Source organism: Sturnira hondurensis, unplaced genomic scaffold (genome assembly GCF_014824575.4).
Source record: "Sturnira hondurensis isolate 20B ecotype Veracruz unplaced genomic scaffold, ASM1482457v3 Scaffold0022566, whole genome shotgun sequence".
Classification (NCBI taxonomy): Eukaryota; Metazoa; Chordata; class Mammalia; order Chiroptera; family Phyllostomidae; genus Sturnira; species Sturnira hondurensis.
Window position 1 is genome coordinate 11,398,177 of NW_028095197.1, and position 26,608 is coordinate 11,424,784.

At 39.3% G+C, this 26,608-nt stretch overlaps 2 protein-coding genes across 4 annotated transcripts in view; one reads left to right on the plus strand and one right to left on the minus strand.

Annotated features, from left to right (window-relative positions):
* ERP44 (endoplasmic reticulum protein 44) overlaps positions 1 to 14,128 on the minus strand; it is a 68,188-nt gene extending 54,060 nt beyond the window's left edge. Inside the window, exon 1 of one of the 2 annotated variants that reach the window (XM_037035792.1) lies at positions 13,908 to 14,128. In XM_037035792.1, coding sequence (XP_036891687.1) covers positions 13,908 to 13,964 — 57 coding nt within the window. In that variant the 5' untranslated portion in view covers positions 13,965 to 14,128. The remainder of the gene's footprint in view (positions 1 to 13,907) is intronic. The other variant, XM_037035793.1, reaches the window with a different exon arrangement.
* Positions 14,129 to 14,230: 102 nt separating this feature from the next.
* INVS (inversin) overlaps positions 14,231 to 26,608 on the plus strand; it is a 128,180-nt gene continuing 115,802 nt past the window's right edge. Inside the window, exons 1-2 of one of the 2 annotated variants that reach the window (XM_037035787.1) lie at positions 14,231 to 14,553; positions 17,738 to 17,867. In XM_037035787.1, coding sequence (XP_036891682.1) covers positions 17,762 to 17,867 — 106 coding nt within the window. In that variant the 5' untranslated portion in view covers positions 14,231 to 14,553; positions 17,738 to 17,761. The remainder of the gene's footprint in view (positions 14,554 to 17,737; positions 17,868 to 26,608) is intronic. The other variant, XM_037035786.1, reaches the window with a different exon arrangement.

Genomic DNA, 26,608 nt, shown 5'->3' on the forward strand with positions numbered 1-26,608 from the left:
ATTTGTCATATCCTCAGTTTTCATCAAATCTATAATCAGATTTAGCGTAAATGGCCAAAACTGATTAGAGTAGTAGATATTATACATATTTTATGTAAATAACTTTACGCCCCACTGGAAGTAATATTATAACTATGGTATATAAGTGAGGCTTATAGGGAAAAATGAAATTGTATAACCGGCAACTTGAAATTTTCCACACTTACATAAATAGGATTTTTAATTTTGCATCTTTTTTGGTGAACAGAAATCTGCTGTGATAATTTTCTCTTCCCTTACTAAATGAATTCAACTAGAGTAAAATTATACATTTCTAAAGAATTGTCATCATTTCCCAAATATTTTGTCAATTAAAACAGCCAATAATATATTTTTGAATGACTTTTGAGCATACAAAGTAACAGAAATGATGCTTTTCTATGTGGAGCAAATGATACCTTTCAAATAATAGAGCTTAAAGCATGTTTCACCACTTACAGGAATTCATTTGCTTTTGTATTAAAAGCAGAAATTCACATCAAGATAGTTAGTTATTTATATCAATCATAGTTACTTTTATCACTATTTCAAAACTTACCAGGGAAAGAAACAAGCTAATAAGCACTCTAAGAAACCACTAATATTTCGAAACGGACTTTAAAAATAAAGCTTCTTATTCATTTACTCATTTCAGAGGGTCAAAAAGATAGTAAAAGCGCAGAAAGTCGGTCAGCACAAGCACTATCCTCCAAGGTACTTTGTCGATTATGTAATGATGACTTTATCCATTTGACAAGGTTTCCGTCTCTATTCATTACCTTACAAAACAAAAATATGTCCTGTATACTGGGTGATGTAAAGTGCTTTGTATCTCAACTTTACAACCATGCAAAATTATCCCCACTTTTAAAATAGAAAATTTGAGGATCAGAAAGATAAGGAAATCTGCGTCATATGACATAGCTACAAAGAAGCAGACAAGGAATGAACTAGGCCTTCCCGGCATTGAGGTCATTCTACCTTCTAGTGTTGTCAGCTATCCTGGAAATCCAGATGCAGAGCTACTTCCATAATGCACCAACTCTCCCTGAAAGGGATGAATATTGCGTACCTAGGCTTCTAGTGGAAAAATCCAAGTAACAAACATATGTTTGAAGTATGCAACAATATTCCAAAGTAACTATTTGTATTTACTGTTCACAAATAAATGTATCTATTACCTTTAAGTTATGATAGCAACTCTGAAGCTGAAGTAGAAATTACATTGTCTCTATTTTATAAATAAGGAAAAGGAAACTTTGTAATAACTGACATGTTAAGTGCAAATATTTGTTAAACGGTAAGATTCAAATAGGCTAAAAGCAACGTGTCCAAACTAGTGGCTTAACAGGGTTCATCATTATATAATGAATACAAGTACAACTAAGAAGAGGTATAAATAGACCTAGGCAGATAACTTACTTAATAGTCACATTGTTAAGCAGTTTTTATGATAGTGCAATTATCACCATTAGAAGACCATAGGAGTTGGAAACTAGTCATGCCAGCTCATTACCTGGGTGCACACAGTTTTAATACCAATGGATGGGCAATTTAAAATTATAAAGAAGGGAAACAATTCATTCAGTCACTCACTCACTGATTTTCTCATCAAACGTTTCCCGAGTACCTAATATGTGGCAGGAATCAGCAGTTAAAGTGCCTACAATGTCCCATGGACACATTCAGAGTCTCATTTTGTCTTCCCAGAACTCTGTAGAAGAGGTTTTTATCCCCATTTGACAGGTGAGAAAATGGAAGCACAGAAGGGTTAAATAACTTTTAAAAGTTAAAAGGTCAAACTAGGTGTCATTTCCAAGTTATAAAAGTACAAGTACAGGTACATGTGTGGACGTCACGTAACCAGCAGTCTACCACTCTACGCCAGAATCCAACAAGAGCAGGAGCCCAACCCTCCCTTGTTCAAAATGCACAAGTCACTGTTACACGTTCTTTCAAACATACACAGAAAAAATGGAAGGACATACACTTGACCCTTGGACAACAGAGGTCTGAACTGCATGGGTATACTTATACATGCTTTTTTCTTTCAAAAATGTGTATTTCCATAAATGTATTTCTCTTCCTCATGATTTTTATCAACATTTTTCTCTAGTGTATTTTAATGTGTGAATACAGTATCTAACAAAAATAACATAAAATGTGTGCTAACGAACTGTTTATGTTATTGGTAAGTCTTCTTGGTCAATGGTAGGCTATTTGTAGTTAAGTTTTTGGGGAGTCAAAAGTTATACAAAGATATTCAACTCTGTGTGGGATGGGGGTCGGCAATCCTTACCCCCACATTGCTCAAGGGTCTACTGTACATTAAAATGTTACCAGTGGTTGGGATATACACTTTTTTCTTCATTATGCTTTTTTTTAACCATGAAAGTATACTGTTTTCAGGACTCGAAAAATGTATCAGAAAACCATATGTATTAACATTTTAAGTTATTACAACAATAGGTTGTTATCCGCCCTGTCAAACACCGAGAATATTTTTAATTTTGCATGCCGGGGTCATTCTGGGGTAAACAGTCAAAGCTACGCCCAGCAGAGGCATCTGGGCAGAGTTAAGGAGATCAGTCTTACCAGCAACCCTGTTAGGAAGTTCTACCTTTTTGGGTCAGATCAGCAATTTCTTAAAAATAAAATAAAGCACAGAATAGGACAAAAAAAGAGGAAACTACCAGGAATCAACGTACATAGTAAGAACACGTACAGTTTTGCAAAGACACATTTTAGCTGCGTGACTTAAATCTCCTAATGCGCTACAGCAGGACAGCCACGCTGCCCCTGAAACTGCCCCAATGGCCCGCACTGGGGCTGACCCCCCTCCCTGGAGGGCTGCTCCCCCAAGAAACCCAAATGACTGACTGTCTCACCTATTTCGAGGCTGGCCTTCTCTGTGAGGCTTTCAAAGTAAATTCCCCTGTGCATTCCTGATCCTCCATACCCTCCTACCTAGCTCTACTTTCTTCCCCCAGTATACTTACCAAAATTATTATTGAGCACTTAACCTGTATAAGGTATTGTACTAAAGACCAAGATCTAAGAATAAGAAATTGAGGTGCATTTTTACCACTTTTTGTCCCACAAAATCATAGAGGCATGCAAATAACCCCTCCTATAATTCAGATAAAATACCTGCATTATTTCTCAGAAGTTAATGGGCAAGATAACAAAGGTGAAAAACAACATATCCAATATCTGAGCCCAAATCTGACTCCTAAACAAAACATCTCCTGAAAGTTTTCTTTTTAGTAGCTATACCTGCAAGTTATCATTAAGGGAAAAATATTTCACATTACTTCTGGCAGCTATCCTAAGAACAGAGTATAGGCACAATTAAATAAACTGTATGATCACTGAAACAAGTAAACTATGCTTTAAAATGTAGCACAGTTTTTGTCATTATTTGCAGATGACATGATGCTGTTTGTAGAAAACCCTAAAGTTTCTACCAAAAAACTAGCAGAACTGATAAATGAATTCAGTAAGTAGCAGGGCACAAATAAATATTCAGAAAGTGGTTGCATTTTCGGCCATGGCTGGGTAGCTCATTTGGTTAGAGCACTGTCCCAATATGCCACAGCTGCAGGTTTGATTCCTGGTCAGGGCACACACGAGAAGCAAGCAATAAATGCACAAATAAGCGGAACAACAAACTGATGTTTCTCTCTCAAATCATTAAAATTTAAAAAATAAATAAAAATTGGTTGAATTTTTACACACCAATAATGAACTATCAGAAAGAGAAAACAATTCCGTTGACAATGGCAGCAAATAAATTTTAATTTAATTTACATTTTTTATTGCAGTTTGCATTCCACACATTTTTTTGTATTAGTTACAAGTGTACAGCACAGCAGGCAGACACTCAGGTTCCCTCCAATAATTCGGGTGCCCACCTGGCACCACAGATAGTTGTTACCGAATGGTTAACTATTCCCTATGCTGTACTTTACATCCCCGTGCCTATTTTGTAAATACTGATTAGCCACCCTGACCACTCCACTCCTGACCAATGCCATCACTCTCCTTGACCTTGTCCCCTAACACCCCCATCCCTCGGGCTTCCATCAGTTTGTTCTCTGTATTGCTAAGCCTGTTTCTACTTTTTTACTCATTTATTTTCTTGTTTAGGTTTTCTTTACAATTGCGTCAAGTAAATTTTATTTATTTATTTATTTTAAATTTATTCTAGGAATAAATTTAACAAAGGAGGTAAAAGACCTGTACTAAAATTTTGTAAGACTCTGAAGAAAGAAATGCAAATTGACTCTAACAGATGGAAGCATACACTGTGCTCCTGTATAGGAGGAATTAACATCATAAAATGTCCACGATGCTGAAAGCAATCTACAAATACTCCAAAAAAATCACATGCAAGCACAAAAGAACTTGAAAAGTAATAGCAATCTCAAAAAGGAGCCCTGACTGGTTTGGCTCAGTTGGTTAAATGTAGTTTGGCAAAGCAAAAGGTCTCTGGTTCAATTCCCAGTCAGAGCATGTGCTTGGGTTGTGGGTTCAGTCCCTGGTCAGGGCATGTTTGAGAGGTGGCCAATAGATGATTCTCTCTCACATGGATGTTTCTCTAACTCTTTCTCCCTCCATTCCCCTTTCCCTAAAAGTTAAAAAAAAAAAAAAACTTCAAAAGGAAGAACAAAATGGGAAGTATCACACTACCTGATATCAAACTATGCTACAAGGCTACAGTAAGCAAAACAACATGGTACACAGACCAATATACCTGAATAGAGACCCCAGAAACAAACACATGCCTATATGGCCAATTTATGACAAAAAAGGCAAGAACATACAAGGGGGTAAAAACAGTCTATTCAATAAATGATGTTGGGAAAACTGGGCAGATACAAGCAAAAAAATGAAACGACTACATTCTTGCACCATATAAAAAAATAAACTCAAAACAGATTAAAGACTTAACTGTAAGACCTGAAACCATGAAAATCCTAGAAGAAAATATAGTCAGTACAATCCCTGATCTCTCTCAACATTATTTCTTCTGACATATTTTTGGGGGCAAGGGACACAAATAAAAAAAATAAAACAAATGGGACTACATCAAGCAAAAAAGTTTTTGCACAGCAAGAGAAACCATCAACAAAATGAAAAGACAACCTACTGAATGAAAGATAATTGTCAATGATACATCCAATAAAGGGTTAATATCCAAACTATAAAGAACTCAGACAACACCAGCAAAACAAACAACGCAATTAAAAAGTATGCAGAAGACCTGAATAGACACTCCTCCAAAGATGACATACAGATGGCCAATAGATTTACGAAAAGGTGCTCAACATCACTAATAAGCACAGAAATGCAAATCAAAACCACAAAGAGATACTACCTCATACCGGTCAGAAAAGCTTTCATTAATAAACCAACACACAAGAGTTGGTGAGGACAGGGAGAAAAGGGAACCCTCATGCACTGTTGGTAGGAGTGCAGATTGGTGCAGTCACTCTGGAAAACAGTGTGGCGGTACCTCAAAAATTTAAAAATGGAATTGCTGTATGACCCACCGATTCCACTTCTGGGCATGCATTCAAAAAGACCCAAAGCACTAATTAAAAAAAATATATGCACCCCCACGTTCACTGCAGTGTTCTATACAATAGCCAAGGTAGGGAAGTATGCCATCAGTAAATGAGTGAATAAAAAAAAGCAGTGGCCCAAAGGCACCACGGAATATTCAGCCATAAAAAGAATGAAATCTTCCAAGGTGCGACAGCATGGATGGACCTAGAGGGTATTAAGCTAAGTCAGTCAGTCAGAGAGAGACAAATATCGTATAACTTATATGTGGAATCTAAATAAGAAAACAAATAAGTAAAAAAAGTAGAAACAGGCTTAGCAATACAGAGAACAAACTGATGGAAGCCCGAGGGACGGGGGTGTTAGGGGACAAGGTCAAGGAGAGTGATGGCATTATGGAGTGGTCAGGGTGGCTAATCAGTATTTACAAAATAGGCACGGGGATGTAAAGTACAGCATAGGGAATAGTTAACCATTCGGTAACAACTATCTGTGGTGCCAGGTGGGCACCCGAATTATTGGAGGGAACCTGAGTGTCTGCCTGCTGTGCTGTACACTTGTAACTAATACAAAAAAATGTGTGGAATGCAAACTGCAATTAAAAAATGTAAATTAAATTAAAATCTCATAGGGAAAATGTAGCATAATTTTTATAGCTCTAAAGCAAAATTAAGGTTTCTGAAACTGCTCATTCAAAGATTAAGCAAAGAACCAAGTATTTTGCAACACAGTGGTAATTTTGTTAATTATAAACAGGTCACAAGACTTTCTAAGATAATTAGAATTCATTCTCATAGTAAAAACAGGTGCTATCTCCAGAGCTTGAGGAATGAGTCCATTTGAATAGATGTTTTCTAAGAAATTACTCAGACTGCAAAAAGAAGTAGCTCTTCCTTATTCTTTCCCCCCTCTCTCAGAATATGAAGTCATTACAGAAATGTGAGCTTCTCACCAGCCAGCAGAGGTTTTACTGCAGTTGGGCCAGAACCACAGGAATAGAGTCAAAGGAATTAAGAATGTTAAAATTTCTTCCCAAGTATAACTCCAAATCACATTTACCCTTCAAATTGTTCTTTCCGCAACACAGATAGCCTTCAATTCTGTGTCAGTAAATTTTTAAAAGTTAAATTTTCCCCTACATTTCTCAAAACTTCAAATATAACAGAACATCAAAACAGCAGGCATGTAACTATGAGAGTATATTGTTCTAAGGTCCAAGAACTTTTATCTCTGTTTAAGACTTATGCATGATCTCTACTCCATCACTAAATCACACTTTCTTCACATTTTACAGTTGGCTCAAATTTCTTAGCAAATTGCTTTAAATATCAAATATTAGTCTGTCCTCATGAGCTCATATAACTTACAGCCATTTTAAAATAGGCAGTAAGAGACACACATTCATTTATGAGTTTAATCAAATTAAAAGATTAGCTCCTGGCAAGGGTAGCCTTCTGACACTCGAGGCAAAAAAACGTATCTACAGGCCATCTTTTTACAGGTAATTTTCCAATTAAAATGTAGCTATGTTCTTATTCAATAAGATTGAACTCAATACAGGGTCCTCTAAAGCAGCAATTTTCAACCTTTTTCATACCATGGGACACATAAACCAATTACTAAAATTGTGTGGCACACCAAAAAAATGTATTTTTTGCTGATCTGACAAAAATAAGTAAGTATAATTTTCATTCATTCACACCAGATGGCTATTGTTGTGTTTGCTGTTGTCACTTTTTTTAATTTGACAGTCTAAGGGAAAAGAGATCGGGTATTACAGGTTTTAAAAAATTCTTGCGGCACACCCATTGAAAATCACTGCTGGAAAGTATCATTTCTAAAGATGCCACCCTTACAAAGGGATTTTACTACAGAGACAAATTGCAGGCTCTCAAATCACAAAATCTCAGTCATATTCCATTCCATAGACTCCCCAAACAGCCTATTCAATCTCATTCAATTTTTAGTTGAAAAATTTCAGTCTCAAGAAAGAAAGTGGCTTGCCCTTTTAGAAGAATCAATGCTAACACTCACAATTTTTACTTTCTGATTTTAACTAGTATTCTCTGGTACTTCCCTAAATGTGCTATTAGGCAACCAAAAGGCAAATCCCCACTCACTGATATGGTACTGAGATTTTCCAGGTTACTGCCCTTGGACAGACAAGATGTATGTTCAAGTTTTGAAACCCTACTTGAGGTGTTTTCCACACTCTTTACCTCAACTTTGCGTTGCTTTCTGAGACAGCAAGACTGAAGCTCTACATGAGCGCTATTCAATGACAGTTTCTGCACTGACAGAAATGTTCCACGCTCTGTGTGGTTTAGTACTCTAGCCACTAGCCACGTGTGACTACTGGGCACTTAAAATGTGGTTACCGTAACCAAGCAATGCAATTTCATAATTTATTTCATTTTAATAAATTTTAATTTACAGCACAACTCTAGACAACTATAACTTCAGTCATTATAACTGCATGGTTTTCATACCTCTTCCCGCCTACTAAACTGAGCAAGACACTGATGGTAGGGTCCCTCAAAAATTAAAAGGCCCCAATTCCTTTTTGCCAGGATCAAAAATTCTTTTGATTCCTAAACAAATTCTTTTGATTCCTTTTTCTAAGATCTCTTAAATCTAATTACCACAGGTCACAGTACTAGGCTCTGATACTCTTAAGGAAAAACATGTAAAAAGAATTGGACTCTGCTATTACTCAACAGTTTTCCTTAGCTCAAATATTACTAGTGTGATTTTTGAGATGATTTCTTCTTTTTATTGCTTTCATCTATTATATTAGTGTTTGTGTCTACAAATGCAGGTGACTAAAATTCAGAAGCATTAAAATGTAATGCTCAAGGTTCTACATAATGAGAAAATCACAGGGCTGGAAAAATCACAGAGATCTTATATCACAGTATCACCGAGGGAATAAAGCAGTTAGAATTTGACTGCAATATTCTGAAGGACAGAACCAAGACCTGAGATCTGAGACACTATACAAGGACTTCCAGGAAGTGGAACTTTTTCCTCCCCTCTCCAACGGAGTGATAGGAATGGTGAAAATCCGCTAAAGAACATGATCTTTATTTTGGTTAAGGTAATAATGAGCTGTTCTCATGTAAATAGGCCAAAGGGTTCGCTAGCTTCTTTAGGGCCAATTCTGACAACTGTCCACATCAGCAAGTCACCAGTAAGACTTCTTAGAAAATCAAAACCAAAAAAACCCCCCCAAAACAGGTATTCATGTTAAAGATTTATTAAGCTACTGAATCTTTTTTTATCCATTCCATTCCATTCAGGACCAAAAGTTAATACATCAATTTAACCCTTCACAGCTCTACTCTCATCTTTTTCCAAGAAGACTTCTCTGGTTCTCCCATCGAGAAGTACAATGTAATGCCTCTTTCAAACTCTACACCTGTCCTTCTTAACAGCTATGTGTGAAAGTGCAGATTCTGACTCGGCAGACCTTGGGTGGGGACACTGGAATCTGCTCCCAGGTGACAGGTGCCTAGGCTCACAACCACGCTTCTGGGTGGCATGATGTTTTAATCCACTTGTACAAATGCCTTAGGGCATCTATCACTTTCCTTTTGGAATTCTAATTATTTACATACACATCTTCTCTCCCCCCACCAAACTATAAATTTCATGGAAGCATGGTATGATACTAAAGTATCCTTTTCTCTTTAACAGCAGACAGCAAACAGGCATTCAAGTAACAGGGGGAAAGGAAAGAATGATACCAATAAAATGAGGTTCCTATGGACAACAGTGTGGTCACTGCTGTTGAGGAGAGAGGGAAGTATAAGGGGACTAAATGGTAATGGAAAAATATACAATAAAAAACCAAAATAATAATAAAATAAAAAGTAAAGTTCCTAACCCTGGCTGGTGTAGCTCAGCAGACTGAGCAAAGGCCTGTGAAGCAGAAGTGTACAGGTTTGATTCCCAGTCAGGGCACATGCCTGGGTTGGGAGCCAGGTCCCCGGTAGGGGATACATGAGAGGCAACCAACCACACACTGATGTTTCTTTCCTTCTCTTTCTCCCTCCTTTCCCTTCTCTCTAAAAATAGATATAAATAAAATCTTTAAAAAAAAAAAGTAAAGGTCCTGTAGCCTGGGTCACAGTTCATCTCTCTGGGATAAAGGTAGGCTAAAGATCAATAACTGCTGTGAAAAGTCCAACTGTTTTCAACCACTTACTTGGTTAGATGGAACCGAGCACAGCGACTGTCAGCATTGGGAAAGCTGTGATCAAAGCGTGCTATTCTCTCTACCGGATGGGTGAGGGGGCACAGGTCTGCAACCTGCTGAAAGGGTCACAGATGTTTTTTAGGAAATACTGAATCAAATAATAAGTCTATTAATTAGGGGAGTTAGAGGAATATCCTTCTTGAAAAACAAGACAGACTACACAAAGAACTGCTGAATCTTCAAATCCAAGGTGCTTATAAAAAATTCAGTTAGGTGATTCACCCTAGGTTACAGTGTTAAGTACACGGACGACTCAGAGCTTGTGCGTAGATGCCCTGACATTCAGTCCAGTATTGTTTGCTCTGTGCTGTCTGCTGAATGGACACTAAATGAATAGACAAAGTCGTAACACTTTCCACTGTTCTTGAATTGTAGCTTATCAGTATATCTATTCTGCATTACTGGAGGAAGTAAAAGTAAACATTTTTAAGGGACAAATAAAGTGAACACTTACAACATTACATGTGCACAGAGAAAAAGAAATGGTTAATAAATATGAAATAATATTTAACTTTGGTTGCAATAAAAGAATGTAAATTTAAATCAGATACCATTTTGGTCTCCTAAATTGGCACAAATTACAAAAACACCCACACAATGGCACAAGTTTCCAGTAGAGCAATTTGGTACAATGTATCAGAAATACTAAAAAACAGACATACCATAGGATCCAAGAAATATAATTCTAGAAAAGTTACCTGAGGATATATTTGAAGATTTGCAGTACAGTATTTTTGGACTATAAGACACACTCCCCACCTCCAATTTGAGAGGAAAGGGGGTGCGTCCTATAGTGCGAATATAGGTTACCTGGCTGGGCGGTGGGCTATGTTATTTATATTATTAAATATTTTACCATATTTTTTGCTTCGAATTTTTTTCCCTATTTTCCTCCTCTAAAACCTAGATGCATTTTATGGTCCAGTGCATCTTACAGTCTGAAAAATTCGGTAAATGTTGTATAACTTCTATACACTTTTTAATAATTTTGTGTTTATGCCCAGGGAAAAATGATCACAATAAAATTTTTAAAAATATTTTTTATTTATTTATCTTTAGAGGGAGGGAAGGAGAGGGGGAGAGAAATATCAATGTATGGTTGCCTCTTGTGAGTCCCCTGCTGGGAACTGGCCTGCAACCCAGGCATCTGCCCTGACTGGGAATCGAACCATGATGCTTTGGTTCGAAGGCCCGTGCTCAATCCACTGAGCTACACCAGCCAGGACGATCACAATGAATTTTTTAGGCATAGAATGACATTACAAAATGCCATTGAGATCAGGGGAAACTACTTGCCTATAAAAGTTTCAGATTGTATGTTTCAGCTGTTATCAATACCACTCTGTCTGCACAGATCTAGTTCTTTAGGACTAAGGTATAGTTTGCCTGAAAAAATTATTCTACTAAGAGAATATATGGCTTTTAGAACAAGACATTTAAGGACAAAATGATGACCCTGAATATTCAATGGCTGCACATGGGAGGGAATATACAAGTCTAGAGGGAAAGTGAGGGATGAAGAAGAAAATATACTGGGGTAGACAAAGAATATATTTTCAGACAGGTAAGATACTGAGCTGGCGAGTTCCATCCCTAGGACAGAACTACCAGTTAGTAAGTAACTCAAATTATGATTAGGCAGATGTTTTATAAATACTTGCTATTTGGTATATATTATTAAAATTACTTTGGTAAATACTGTGTTCAAATTGAATCTAGCTTGTCTGGATTATTAAACCTTTTCTTGGGCTTTATTTTTCTAGCCCATAAATCTTTATAGGTATCTCTAAAGTGTTTTTATTCCTCTACCTTTATTTAGATAAATATACAAAATGTTAACTAGATTTTAGAATTACCAGGAGAAAAATTCCTTCTTTTTTATCATTAACTAAATTTGTAGGTTTTCTATAAAAAGTATGAGTTATTTCAAGCAGCACGATTTACAATAGCCAAGTGCTAGAAGCAACCTAGGTGCCCATCAGTAAATGAGTGGATCAAAACACTATGGTATATTTACACAATGGAATTCTATGCAGCAGAAAGAAAGAAGAAGCTTCTACCCTTTGCAACAGCATAGATGGAACTGGAAAGCATTATGCTGAGTGAAATAAGCCAGGCAGTGAAAGACAAACACCATATGACCTCACCTTTAACAGGAACCTAATCAACAAAACAAACACTGAATATAACCAAAGACACTGAGATAGAGAACAGGCTGACAGTGACCAGAGGAGAGATGGAGGGAATTTCAGGAGAAAAGGGGAAGGGTTTCTAGGAAACAGGGGGGAGGTGGAGAGGGCTGGGGGTGGGTGGGCTGGGATAGGGGTAAAAGGCAGAAAACTGTACTTGAACAACAATTAAAATAAAAAATAAAATTTTTTTAAAAGTATGAGTTATTTCAAAATAAATTCTTTCTCCTTAAACTTACCTCTGTAATCAAACATACCATTCCAAAAAGGTGCACCTGATGTAACTTTCCTATTCACTGTCAACTATTCTTTCCACTGTTTTAAGATCCCCTTTGCATTTCCCCCCCCAGTAACCTAAAAGTAATTTCTGGCAGACAACTCCTATTTCAGGCCATTTTATTGATACAGAAAAGAATATTATCTAGTGTCCTTAAAGAGAAAATGGTCTCTAATAACAATCAGTATTAATCCAGTATTTCCAGAAGGAAAAGAGAAACAGTTTATAATGAAACTACCAGAAACCAACTGTATACTGAATATTTTTCTATGTACCAAAGTCATTCATTGCTGTATATAAATGGCAGTACTTCCTCATTTATTACCATGTCTATATAAAACTTTAAGTTCTCAAAAATACTTAACATCCCCTTTGGGGTTTTTTTTATTGTGTTTTTTCCTCTGAAGGTTCAAGTACTTACACAGTTTTTGAACGTGACTTGCAAATCACAGAGGGAAGAAAGGAAGAAGGGGGAGGAGAGAGAGATAGAGTGAAACTAGTTTAAATATAACATTAAAATTTTTATGTACTGTGGTGAAATAAGTACTGTAAGTGAAGTGACCTGATTCAAGTCCCAGTTCTGCTGATAACCAGCTACATGACTTCCTCTGAGTCACTTAATCATGTTTCTTACATTGCAAAGAAAGTGATTTTGACTTAATGTCCATTTTAAATTTGGCTTTTAAAAATCTACAATTAAAGTTTATTCAAACACTGTATTATAATAACAGCTCGATTAAAGGTATGTCATTTTTTTCTATATGGAGTTAGTTCTTTGCTTTTGTCTCATCTTGACCTGCAGCGTGGATTACTTAGGTTGCACATTCAAGATACACTTTGGAGGAAAAGGTAGCAGGGAAAGATTCTTTCATAAGATGAAATGGAGCTGAGCAGGAGAGGGAGTTAAGAAATGAGTGCATATGTATGCAAAAAAAAATGCGATTATTCTCAAATCAGGAGCACTGAAGAAGAACTCTGCTTAAATTTGGGGGAGGGCGCTGTAACAAAAATTGAGGGAGGCCTTGAACCGAGACGTTCAGGTAATAACAGTCTCCACCTTTATACCTTCAGTGGACACCAAACCAGTCTCCAGTTCCGGGTTCCCAACCAATCATAACAAGCCACAACAGAGGGATCTGCCAACCCGGGCACCGTTTCAGGACTCCAGAGTGAGATTTCACGACCCCAGCACCTGTCGGCCTCACACAGTTTCCAAAAGGAGCTGATGAAAGGGAACAGTAATAGGTCTATCCCCGGTCCTTTTCGATTCAGGCTACGACCAGGTCCCGGAGCCATCGAGACCACAACTACCTCCATACTCCATGGACAGGGGAGTGCCTCGCCGTGACCCTCCCACGTATCCAATTCTCCTATTTAAAGGTCCCAAGCTCCAACCGTGGTTTCTCAGGCCTCGGGAACCCCGGGCCTGGAAAGGGGGACAGAGGGATGCTGAGAGTGAAGGCAGAGGGGGAGGGTGCACTCCTCACCACCGGAGAAAAAGATAAAGCAGGATAGGGGTAGCTGTGTTCCCCCTCGGCGACGGCGGGAGGCCGTCCCTGCGTCTGTCCGAGGCTCTGTCATTCCTTCACTCACTCACCAGGAGCAGCAGGGAGCATCTCAGGTCGGGTAAGGATAGGAAGACGACAGGATTCATGATAACGCTGGAATCCTCGGCAGGGACAGGCTTTGGCTGCTGGGACTGGGTAGGGTTGGACTGGGTTAGGAAAGGGCTGGGCTCCGGGAGCCGGCGGCGGCGGAGGATTCTCCCGGCAGCTACACCCCGTCCTCTCGACCCGGAGCTCCAGTGGCGAACACCCGGACAACTTCCAGAGAGGCCTCTCAACCCTCACTTCCGGGTCCTGCCCACCTCGGAGCACATTGGGAAATGTAGTCCTGCACCCCCCCAAATTGAGCCCGTCATCGGGCATCTAGAACTCCTTTCCCATCAGGCTCTCGGCCCACGTCCACCGAGTTCTCTGCACGCGAGGCCCTGTGGGATTAAAAAAAAGCAAAGAACGGGTGTACCCCTGTATTTTGGGGGAATAGAAACTCCAATTCCCAGAGGGCTGTGCGTCCCAGAGTCTCCTGTGGCCCTCTGAGGGGCTCAGTTAGTTTCAGCGCGTTGGGGTCTGCTCCAGCCGGATGTAGTGTACTGCCCTGGCGGGATGGGCGGCCCAGTGGGGGTCGTGCCTCCTGGAGCCGCCCCTGGGACGTGAGTCCTGGAGGAGGCACGGGTGAGTAGGGTGAGTAGGAGAGTTCCTGGCTGGGGAATCTCCACTTGATCTGTACTGGCTTGGCCCCTGCCTCAGACTCCAGGGCTTCTGGCCTGAGCTGTGGTCCGAGCCTCTTCATTGGTCTCCTCGCCTGCTGCCTTTTCTTTCTGCGGTAATTCCTGCATTATGAACCCGGAGCCCCTTCTCAAGGTCCCGGATGAATAAGTAAATGACTTATCCCAAATTGTCTCTGTGGGCTCGAATAAGGAGTACATATGGGATAGGATGGGAAAGCACGTTGTAAACTGAAAAGCTCGTGTGCGGAAGTGATTGCCGTAATGCATGGATCGCTGCCCACCAGACAATTAAGGAATTCGTCAGCCAAGCTGTTGGGGCTCAGTTACCTCTCTAGGCTCACCTACAAACACCCAGCCGGGTCATTTGCCCCAAGTGGAAGCCAAACAATCCCTACTAAGTACCAGGGAGGCATTCTGCGTTTTTGTGGTTCTCCCTAAGCCTTGCCTTCGCCTCAGCTTTCCTGCTACTTGGAATGTCCTTAACCCCTTCTCTATCTGGAATTTCATCTCAAGTAACAGTCTCTGAGAACTTCCCAAGCAACCAGCCCTTTCGTCCGAATCAGAATTACTCTTCCTTGCTTGTGACTGACTACAGCACCACTAGTTTTGTACAGTTATAATTATTACACCATTTATTACACTGGCCTGCTTTATAGTTAGTAATGATGATGAGACCTTTGCATTTTATAGCATTTTATAATTAACAAAGTGGTTTGGGGACCTCTAAGTATTATTACAAAAAACAATAGTGCTAAAAAATACATTTGAGCAAAAAAGAAAAGAAAGAAAACTAGGAATCACTTTCCCAGCTGACAAAACCAAGAACTTTTAGTTAGGTTTCTGGTCTCCTAGTCCAGTTCTCTAACCGCTATACCACTGATCTATCTCTGTAACAGAGGCGATAGAAATGGGGAGTTTAAAGAGAACAGATACTCTTGAGTATAAACTCATTACTCTAAGAAATTAAACTGTGATCCTGCTCATGCCCTGGACTTGGCACCCAGACTGTGACTTTTCACTCTGAAAACATCTACTGAACACAAGCTATGTATCTGTGGGTGAAATATACATAAATATATGTAAGTGAGATTAATTTTTAGTGTACTTTCGAAGAGTATGAAGAATTTGGGGGAGTGATTCTTGTGGGCCTCCAACTCTGGTCACTGAGAATCTAAAATGATACGTATAGTTCAGAGTTCAGAACAATACCTAGCACATAGCTGGTACTTGTTGAATGAATCAGCAAGGTCTACCTTTTCCATTTTCGTATTTTACAGAAAGTTGAGGAACTGAGGTAGCCAAAGGGCACGCTGCTTGTTAGTAATGGAACATGGCCCCAGTGCAATTATTCATCTACAGTGCTTCTACCTCCACCCTTGTTTGTAGCTTCTTTCAAGTCACTTCAGTATAAGCCTGCATATGACAGTGGATTTTCTTGTATGACAGACATGATCAGACATGACAGAAGTGTCTGTCAATGCCTGTGTAAGAGGAAGACATGAAGTGCTGACCTTTACCGAAATTAAGACAACCCTTTCACTGTTAGGCAGAATCGGAACCAAACATGTTTCTCAGTGACGACACAAGTACTGGCTCATCAGCAGTGATAAATTTATCTTACAAAACTCCCAGATTCTCAGGAGTCACAGAGATTGGAGTAACGCTTCTTGGTAAAATCAGAAGAGGACTTTATCTTTCCAATAGCTATTCATGCACTGTAGCTGATCAACAGCTGCCCTCTTTAAATAGCTGTATGTGCTCCAGTTTGCCATGATCCCCATGATTCTCTGTGTTTTCTACTCACTGCTCCTCGTAGACGTTCAACTTTGTTAGAACATCTTATGTTCCGGAGGGAAGTTTAAGTTCATTGCTGCAACTACTCTTCCTTTCCCATCAGGTACTTGCATTTTTGCTGTGTTTCTGATGTAATCCAGTCTCTGCTTAAGCACTCACTATTTTCCTATGCATAGAATGCATTTCTAGACAGTTCTAGCAACCATATCAGATTACCAGTCAGAACAAAACTTTTTAAAATGAAATTTGGTGAATCCCATTGATGTGGTGCTCCAAGTAAGATCCTAAGGTCAGGATCTCAAGCAAGGTATAGTGCCCTGGTAAACACAAGGAGACAGCAAATAAAAATTCTGCCTGTTCTCTTCCTGAAAGAAAGAACTAAGTGCTTTTCCCCCCCATCACTTTGGATACTTATCACCAGTCCCTTCTTGCCTGTGAAATTGCTCTTGAGAAATCAGCTGATAGTCTTATGGGGACTCCTCTAAGTAACTCTGCTTTTTCTCTTGCTGCTTTTTTTGAAAAAGATTTTATTTATTCATATTTGGAAAAAGGGAGGGAGAAAGTGAAAAACAGCAATGCGTGGTTGCCTCTCATGCACCACCAACTGGGGACCTGGCCTGCAACCAAGGCATAAGCCCTGACTAGGAATCAAAGCAGCAATCAGCCACCCTTTGGTTTGCAAGTAATGGTGCTCAATCCACTGAACCACACCAGCCAGGGCAGATCTGCCTGAACAGTTAGTTAGTTTACATCATACTTATTTTGTGGCTTGGTCATGACCTTTTTTTCAATTAATTAATTTATTTTTTAGAGAAAGATAGGGAGAGAAACATCTGTGTGTGGTTGCCTGTCATGCACCCCCAACTGGAGACCTGGCCACAACCCAGGCATGTGCCCTGACCGGGAACCAGCAAACCTTTGGTTTGCAGGCTGGCCCTCAATCCACTGAGCCACACCAGCCAGGGCAATTACTTTTATTCTCAATATCAATTCTAATGTTTAGTATCATGTGGTATCAAATTATTTGTATTAATTTAAATGAAATACGGGTTTGGGGCCCTGTGCCTAATGTTAAATATCAAGTCTACCCCCATTTTTCCCCTCGGTAGTCCCTGGGAAGGGTCTTGGGAGCATCTAACCCCTTCATTTTAAAGATGAGCAACTTATACAAAGGATCACCTAATTTGCCACATGATGGTAATTCTAAGATTAGGACTGCAGATTTTCTGAATCCCAGTCACATATTCTAGTAAACTGTATTTATAACATACTCAATTACAACAGATGAGACCAGTTTCAGAAGTATTTCCTGTATGTGCTCATGACTTGAATCATTGTTTCAGGTTGCTTCAGTTGTTGGGAAGACTATGAACAGGTCAGAGAACTTGTTTTTTACTGGCTCCTCATTAGCATCCCAGGTTCATGCTGCTGCGATTAATGGAGATAAGAGTGCTCTTCACAGGCTCATCATAGGTAAGCAGTCCCTGTAACTACAGAAACCTTAAAGATAACTCTTTGTCCTAATGAAGTTCATTAAAATTCCTTTTAATTTGCACTGTACTATACATTTTAGTTGAAATACATTAATTATTATTTACATTTTGTTCCAAAACTTGAACAAGAAATAAAGTAAGTCCTGAGACTTTAAAATATGGATTAGAATTAGGGGGAAAGTACTTGAAAAATAACTGTGTATTTGGCATTGAATCTGGATATGTACACTAAGGTGCTAAGATAATTCATCTTTGTAATAACAGATCTAGAATGAGATAGTAAATAATGATCTTTAACATTGAATATATACCAAAAGTCTTAGCATTTACAAACAATTTAAATTACAGTGATTTAAAATTGATTCAGTGTTCCCCCCCGTCATTGATTCAGTTGCTAGGCGTTGATTCAGAGCCCTACGTAGCGTACGTGCAGAGGTAGGTCCAAAACAGATATTCTAGACAGAAAACCAGGTGAGTAGGAGAGACAGTATTAAAGGACCAAACGAGTGGGGATTTTTCAGAATTGTAAACCCCACAAATTCACCTGTTCGTAAATCATTAGTCTTATGACTAATTACTCTTCCTAAATAAAATAAAAAATGTTATTATCTGTGATCATTTTTCACATCATGATTGACAGCTTGAGTTTTTAAAATATCCATACCACTTGCACTTCATTCCTATTCTTCCAGACTTTCTTTGCACCCTACCTTTCTAGTTTCTCCAGGAACTTCTGCCCGTGCACTCTAATCTCTGGCTAGGCTTTCTGTTTCCCAGCATGCCATGAATTTTGTCTTACTTTTCTCTACGCATATTTCCTCTCCTCTTTTCTACCTTCTCTCCCCTTACCTTCTTCTCTAGTAAATAAGCTTCTACTTATCTTTCAAGACAATTTTTTTTTTACCACATACTGTGAATATTTCTTTTTTCTCTTAGGAATGTTACCACCTGATAGCTCAGCTTCCTACATTCACAGTTGCTCTCTGGAACTTGACATCTTCACTACCTTTGAATCATTTATTAAAACATTCCACCATTCAGCTCACTAATGAGAACAATAGTTTTTCTCCTTTTTTTTTTAGGTTTTTCAACTTTTTTTTTAGTTTTTTTTCTCTTACCATTTAGTTCTCTTATAATCCCCCCATCCCCTGTAGTCACCATACTGGTCTCCATGGCCATGAATCCTTTTTCCTTTTTGCTCCGTCCTTCCACCTCCTACTCTCCCCGACCCCTTAGCTGTCATCCTGCTCCCCACAAGTCTGTCTCTATTTTGCTTGTTAGTTCAGTCTGTTCATTAGATTCCCCATAAGAGTAAAATCATATGGTATGTGTCTTTCCCTGACTGGCTTATTTCACTCAGCGTGATGTTCTCCAGACCCATCCGTGCTGTGCCAATGGATAAACTTTTCTTCTTTTTTACAGTTGAGTTCTATTCCATTGTGCAAATGCCCTGCTGTTGTTGTGTCCAGTCATCTACTGATGCACACTGGGGCTGTTTCCATATCTTGGCGATTGTAATCAACACTGCAATGAACATAGGGGCACTTACGTTCTTCCAAATTAGCATTTTGGGTTCTTTCAGATTCACTCTCATGTTCCCAGGAGAGGGATCTCTGGGTCAAAAGGCAGATTCATTTTTAATTTTTTGAAGTATCTCCATACTGCTTTCCATAGTGGCTGGACCAGTCTGCATTCCCACCCACAGTGCAGAGGGTTCCCCTTTCTCCACATCCTCACCAACACTTGTTGTTTGTTGATTTATTGATGACAGCCATTCTGACAGGTGTAAGGTACATCACTGTGGTTTTAATTTGCATTTCTCTGATAAACAGAAAACAATAGTTTTTCAAGGTCCCTGAGACTTCCACAGTCTATTACCATTCCCAGTTTCAGCTTTCAGCCTTCTGCTGTCTTTATTCCCCCATATTTAGCCCTAATTCCATGGTCTATTATTAAAATCCTTCTCTTGGAAAAATTATCTTCTCCTCACCTTCTCTTGCATCTGGCTGTTGCAATCCCAGCTCTGGGTGGACCTAAACTATCTACCTCTGCCAAGCCCTGAACAATTCATCCTTCCTGGATGGTTGGGAACACCCTATACATTCATGATTACTCACCTCAAATAGTCACCCAACACTTCTGCTCGTAACGCCACACAGGTCGTATTGAGAGTTTCATACCTTCTCATTCCACCAAACCTCAGACTTCCAGTTCTCCCTCCCTCCACGCTCTCCTCATGCTTTGTGCTTCCTGCAGAAAACAAAGACCTTAAGTAGGAACTCCCTCACCCTTCAGCAAGGTATTTGCAAATCAACCTACATCTGCTGGCCTTTCCTTCTCTCTTTCTGCTAAAACAGGGCAAATATTCCTTTCTGTGAAAGGTCCGTTCTTCCACACATGCTGTGCATTCTCTTCCTTCCCGTCTTCTCAGGGATCTTGCCCCTTTTAAAAAAATCTGATTACTATATTTTCATCCCTTTCTTCTACTCTAATTCTTACTGTCAACATTGAAACACCTTCTCTTGTCTCTATTATTTAGAAATCCCTTCTCTGTTCCTTCATTCCCCCTCTAGGTATTGCCATCTCTCTCAACTTTCCTTCCTAACTGTATCAGTGCACAGACTAAACTGCTATAACAGTGACTTAAATAAGATAAAAGTGTATTTCATTCTCGTAATAGTGCAAAGGTAATTGGGCAGTGTAGGGTGGTACATATTTCCGCTTCACAAAATCATCCAGGGCCGCCGTTGGGGCTTGTCCCTGCCATTCTCAACACAAGGCTTCCACCTCTGGGTCAAGAGCAGCCTCATTGTAATAGTAGCCCAATCATGCAGGACATAGACTGGATGTAGACACAGAGGCATGCTTAGGACAAAAAAGGCTAAAAGAAAAGTCCTTCCCTGGATGACATCATACCAAACCTTGGGGTGCTCAATTTGTGAAAATGCAAATCAGAGAACAGATAAGGCGGCAATTAGCACTCCCTCCCCAAACCAAGCTTCTTGAGCTGTCTGTACCTGTTGTCCACACTGCTTTATCGTACTTTTATTAAAGAAAGAAACGTACTTTCTTATCTTGAAATAATACATAAAAGGCAGTACGTAAGACTTACATGTACAATTTAACAAATAAATATAAAGCAAATATCCATGTAACCACTCAAGAGACAGAACATTGGTTCCCTAGAAGCCCCCGATACATCCTTCCCTCCCCTTTGAAGTAATGTGCTATCTTGACTTTTATGGCAATAATTACACTGTAGCTTTAACACCTAGATCAAGATTTTAAAAACTTTAGTTCTAAAGTGCTTTTTTGACATTTTTTTGCTAAACATCCCATGTTTACTTGTACTGAAAATTGTATATATAGTTTTATTATTTTCCTGCTGAAAACTCTTTCATTGCTTCCCGTCATATTTGGAATAAAATTTAATAGTGGACCTGTACCTTTTCCCCTCTCCAGCCTCACCTGTCACCACTCTCTTACGAGGAAAACTTGCTTTGTTTCCACTTCTCAGTTCTGCCAAGCCCTTTCCACCTCAGGACTTTCGCTTGAATTACTGTTCTGCTCTGACTAAGACTTAGTCATCTTTCAGATCTCAGCATTCAAGTCACTTCAGAGAGGCCTGCTCCAACCATCCAATCTCAGTGAATTTCTTCACTGTGTTCTCTCTTGGGACTCTAGTTTTCTTTCATAGAACTTGTCTCAGGTTGTAACTGTATATTCACATGTATAACTGTGTCCCTCCTCTATAAACTAGGAGCCTCCATGAGTGTTGACAGTGTCTGTTTAATTCATCACTGCATCTGCAAAATTCGGCACAGTACTTGGCACATGGTAGGCACGTGAGAAATATCTGGTAAAGGAGTGAATAAATATTAGAATCATTCTCTTATGTATCTTACCTTCTAAGAAGTCTGTAGTCATCTTCAGGGCTGGGATTAGATGTGCGTTGAGTTGAATTGAAGTGAATGAATTGAGTGCGTTGAGTTGAATTGAAGTGAATGAATTGAGAGGCAAGTTAGGACTAAATTCCAAAGGGGGAAAAAATTAAGAGAACACCTAAGAGAAAATATCTTATAAAATGAATCCTTTATTATTTTAACAAAAAGTATACCTTTGAAAGGAAACAGAATATGCATTATGTTGTTGTGAATTAAAAATACTTAATAGAGCCCTGGCTGGTGTAGCTCAGTGGATTGAGTGCAGGCCTGGAACCACACGATTGCGGTTCGATTCCCAGTCAGGGCACATGCCTGGGTTGCAGGCCAGTCCCCAGCAGGGGACTCATGAGAGGCAACCATACATCGATATTTCTCTCCTCTTCTCCTTCCCTTCCCCTCTAAAGATAAATAAATAAAATCTAAAAAAAAAAAAAAATATATATATATATATATACATATATATATATATACTTAAATAGAGGCTCAGTCATACAAAGTAACTAATGTGTTACATAATAAAACTTGAAATAATTCCTATAATTTTATATCCTGAAAGGAAAAAATCCAACAAAAAACTAACAGAAAAAATGATGATATAAACCAGTGTAAAGCTGATAAATTTATTTATTAATTGCTTCCTTATATTTTTTATTATCTTGTCTCATCAGTGACCTTGAGCCCTGACACAGCTCATCTTTAAGAATTCTACCACTCTGTTTTCTGTGCAAAAAACACTAATGCCTTTGTTCTGTGTTCTTTCCCAACATTTGTATTTTCCTACTAAAATAATATTTTCCTACTGTTTCTCAGGATGGCAGCTGGGGTGGGGGGAGTTGAGAAGGGTGGATTGGGCAAAAAGGAAAAGGGACTTGTGGACCTGGACAACAGTGTGATGGTTGCAGGGGGGAGGGTATAAGGGGACTAAATGGTAATGGGGAAAATACAATCAAGAGTAAATTAAAAAAATAACTTTTATCTTAAGCTTCAGTGTATCTTGTATAATACTCTTTTATGTAGCGTGTTTCTTTTTTCTAAACTAGTAATGTAGTATAGTACTACAGATGAATTCTGTTTTTCTTGAGTCTTTGCTCACCAACTGTTCAGTGAATTCATTCACGTTAGCATTTTCTGTTTCCCCTTCTCTGTTTCCATGGAGAAGTATGTCAGTGATGTGTTTGCTTCCATAGAAACAGATGAGCATCTCTTTCTACATACACAGCTAATTAAATCGAACACTGTCTGTACTGCCCAGTATCCTGGTGGAGTATTGAAGAGCCTTTCCCTGAGTGAGACATCATTTCAGTAGCAATTTTTCATGTTTAACCTAATACAATAGATTAATGTTTTAACATAACTCATTACATCCTAGATCCAGATGAATTAGAGCTCTGTCCTGGGCCCTAAAAGCATAAACGTGTAGTAATATACTTATATGCTATGGTTATCACTTACAGATATGTAGCATTTTCTCTGGCCATCAAACTCATATAATTTGAATGAATACCAGACATAGAGTTGATAACAGTATTTAGCAGATTCAATCTAATACTGTACAAGTAGAAAGGACGTGGATTTTTGAGTCAGACAAACCTCAGTTTTGAGTTCTGAGTTCTGACTTCATCATTTACTAGTTGTATTACCTTGACTAAGCCACTCAATCTTTTTGAACATAAGTTTCCTCATCTGTAAACTATAGATTGTAATGCCCTGCTTAAATGAGAATTAAACGAGTAATGACTGTAACACATCTGGGGTGACTTTATTACTATGTTGTGTATTTGAAGGTTTCGAAGAGAGTAGATCTTAAAAGTCCTCATCACGGGAAAAAATCATTGTACCTAAGCGTAGCAGTGCAATAAAGAACAGTACCGCTCTCTTTGTGAGAAACAAACCGCATCGTTTGTGAATGGGCACAGTGGGTAGAGGTGCGGCTGAGTTATCACTGTTGCTGACAGTGTTTGGGGTGGGTGGCCGTGGTTGAGTGACCGGGCGGCACCACTGGGATTCTGCCCCAGTGTTCCCCCCGTCCAAGTTTGGAGTGGGTGTGTCTCTCAGACTTGTTTTCTCGCTTTGTTTTTGACGTCTCCCTTGCACAGGAGTTAGGTGTGGCAGGGAGCCTTGTAAGTGGTAGAGCAGTGCTGTATTTCAGGATATTTCTTCCTTTACCTCAACCCTGACCTTAAATGTTTTGTAAATGCTTCCTTAATACATATGTGTATGTCAATATACTCACATGCGTATGCATCCATACTAATAACAGTAATAAAACTAGGCAACATTTACAAATGAATGTTATACATGCCAGGCACGGTATTGAGTGTTTTGCAATTTACTAACTCATTTAATATTAATAGCAAAGCACTACAGAGAGTTTCGGGTACTAGTATTACCCCCATTTCATATGTGAGGAAACTGAGGCTTAGAGAGATTGAGTAACTTCTCTAAGAAATAGCAGAACTGAGGTTGAAGCCTGGAAGTCTAATTCCGAAACCCGTGTTTTCAAGTACTAAACAATGAGCTGATACTATACTCCTGAAGACACATGTGCATTCAGGTGTGTGAATGCACAGGGAATGAGACGAGAAAGAAACCCCAGTCAGGTCTAACCCTGACTGATGAACTTAATGGTTATCTGGACTGGATTTTTCTTAACTCTCCTTTTTTGAGCTACAGGCCCTTTTGGCAAACTGGTAAATATGGCCCTTCTCAGAACTATGCTTTTAAGAGCTTCAATATAATATATAGGAATCCAAAGAAAATCAGTTATATTGAAATGTAGTTATCAAAGTATTTTTCAATTATGATATGGCAATATATCTATAATCACTTTTCAACCATTAAATAGTGAGATCTAGTGGCAGACTAACAACTGTGAACATTTCAAAACAGCCGTAAGTGTAAATGATAGATTAAGATGCCCCAACAATTATAATGAGGTAATATGTAAAAATATTTTATAAAATCTCAAGGGTCTTCAAAATGTATTTTATTCTCATTTTATATTTTAGGACACTGAAATTTAGAAGTGAAACAATTTAGTTGTAGAGGTCGCAACTGCCAAACTGAGAGTCAAACCAAATCCTTTGGTTATGAATCCTGTCTGCCTTCCACTGTGCCAATGCTGCCTTCATAACAATAAGCAGATACTTTTTAAGTGACCACAGTTGCCTTCCCACGATTATGACGGTCCAAAGATACGACATAAGAAATGGGTAAAAGCAGATGGAGAGCATCTTTGAGGCCGCACAAAGGTGACACTTTGGAACAAACAAATAAGACGTCAGTAAAGAGTGCTGGATTTACTGTGGGGTTTACTGTGTTGGAGAGTACGGCACCACNGTTGTAGAGGTCGCAACTGCCAAACTGAGAGTCAAACCAAATCCTTTGGTTATGAATCCTGTCTTCCTTCCACTGTGCCAATGCTGCCTTCATAACAATAAGCAGATACTTTTTAAGTGACCACAGTTGCCTTCCCACGATTATGACGGTCCAAAGATACGACATAAGAAATGGGTAAAAGCAGATGGAGAGCATCTTTGAGGCCACACAAAGGTGACACTTTGGAACAAACAAATAAGACGTCAGTAAAGAGTGCTGGATTTACTGTGGGGTTTACTGTGTTGGAGAGTATGGCACCACAGTTACTGTATAGACTAGCACGACTGTCATTACGAGTGACAGTCATTTCCTCTAACTGCTCGAGTGCAGCTCTGGTGTCTGCACACGAGAGTCCACTAACCATACAGACTCCTCTGCTCCAAACAGCCTTAAAATAACTGGATGCAGTAGAGCGGTGGCTTTCCCGCCGTGGTTCTGGCCCGCTTTCTGAGCTGTGCTGCAGCTGAGCACGTGCAGAATGCCAGCCCCAGTCAAGCAAGCACCGATTGGCCATGGGCTAGAGGCTAGCTCTACAGTTGCCAGAATAATTAAGATAGCACAGCACACTAGCCAGCAGCTTTCTATATTAGCTGCCCCTGAAGGAAATGCAAATTTACTGGTAAGTGTCTGCCACCTAATACATATTAGTTTACATCAAAAATCCTGCATTGGTACAACATGTTGCAGTTATGAAACACGGCCAACCAAATCATTTCACTCAGACATCAAAATGGGCGATTGTGTGGGCTGGGCAGGTATTGGCTGAATCTTATAATTGAGGAAACTAAGAAAGGTGGTGGGGTAGGTAGATAAAGGCACAAGCCTGTCTTGGCCAGGAAGCTCAGAGCCCGATGGGATCCTCATCACTCAGAATCAAACAGGATCGAAGTGAGGCTGAGTGCTGTTTGTTCTTGTCTTTTTTTCTTCTTTTTTAAAATTTAATCTTTTATTTTTTCCTACACATGAACAGGAGATGCATGCCTTCAATTTCTTCAAATACACAACTGTTTGCTTATCGACACGACACATCGGATGGATGACATAACCCAATTAAATCTTTTCTATTAGAAAGCGTAAATAACCAGTTACACAGAAACAAAGTATGCCAGGGATGGAAGAGAAGGTTGAAGTTTCCTGTGTATTACAGCAGGTTGGGGAAGAGCATAGCAACTGGCCTGAAATGCTGTGTCTTAGGTGGTGGAGTTAACTGTTAACCCCATGGTGCTGGCTTCACTTTGGCCTTGAGAAGCTTAATCAGTTAGGATTATCCCAGTATGGGATGATCACCTCCATCTCTCAACATCAGTGCCTGTGACCCCAGTTCCTGAATCTTTTCCCTCACTAAAGCGTCTGGGGAGGAATTGCGCACACTTCAGGAGAAAATTATACTGAGAAGTGC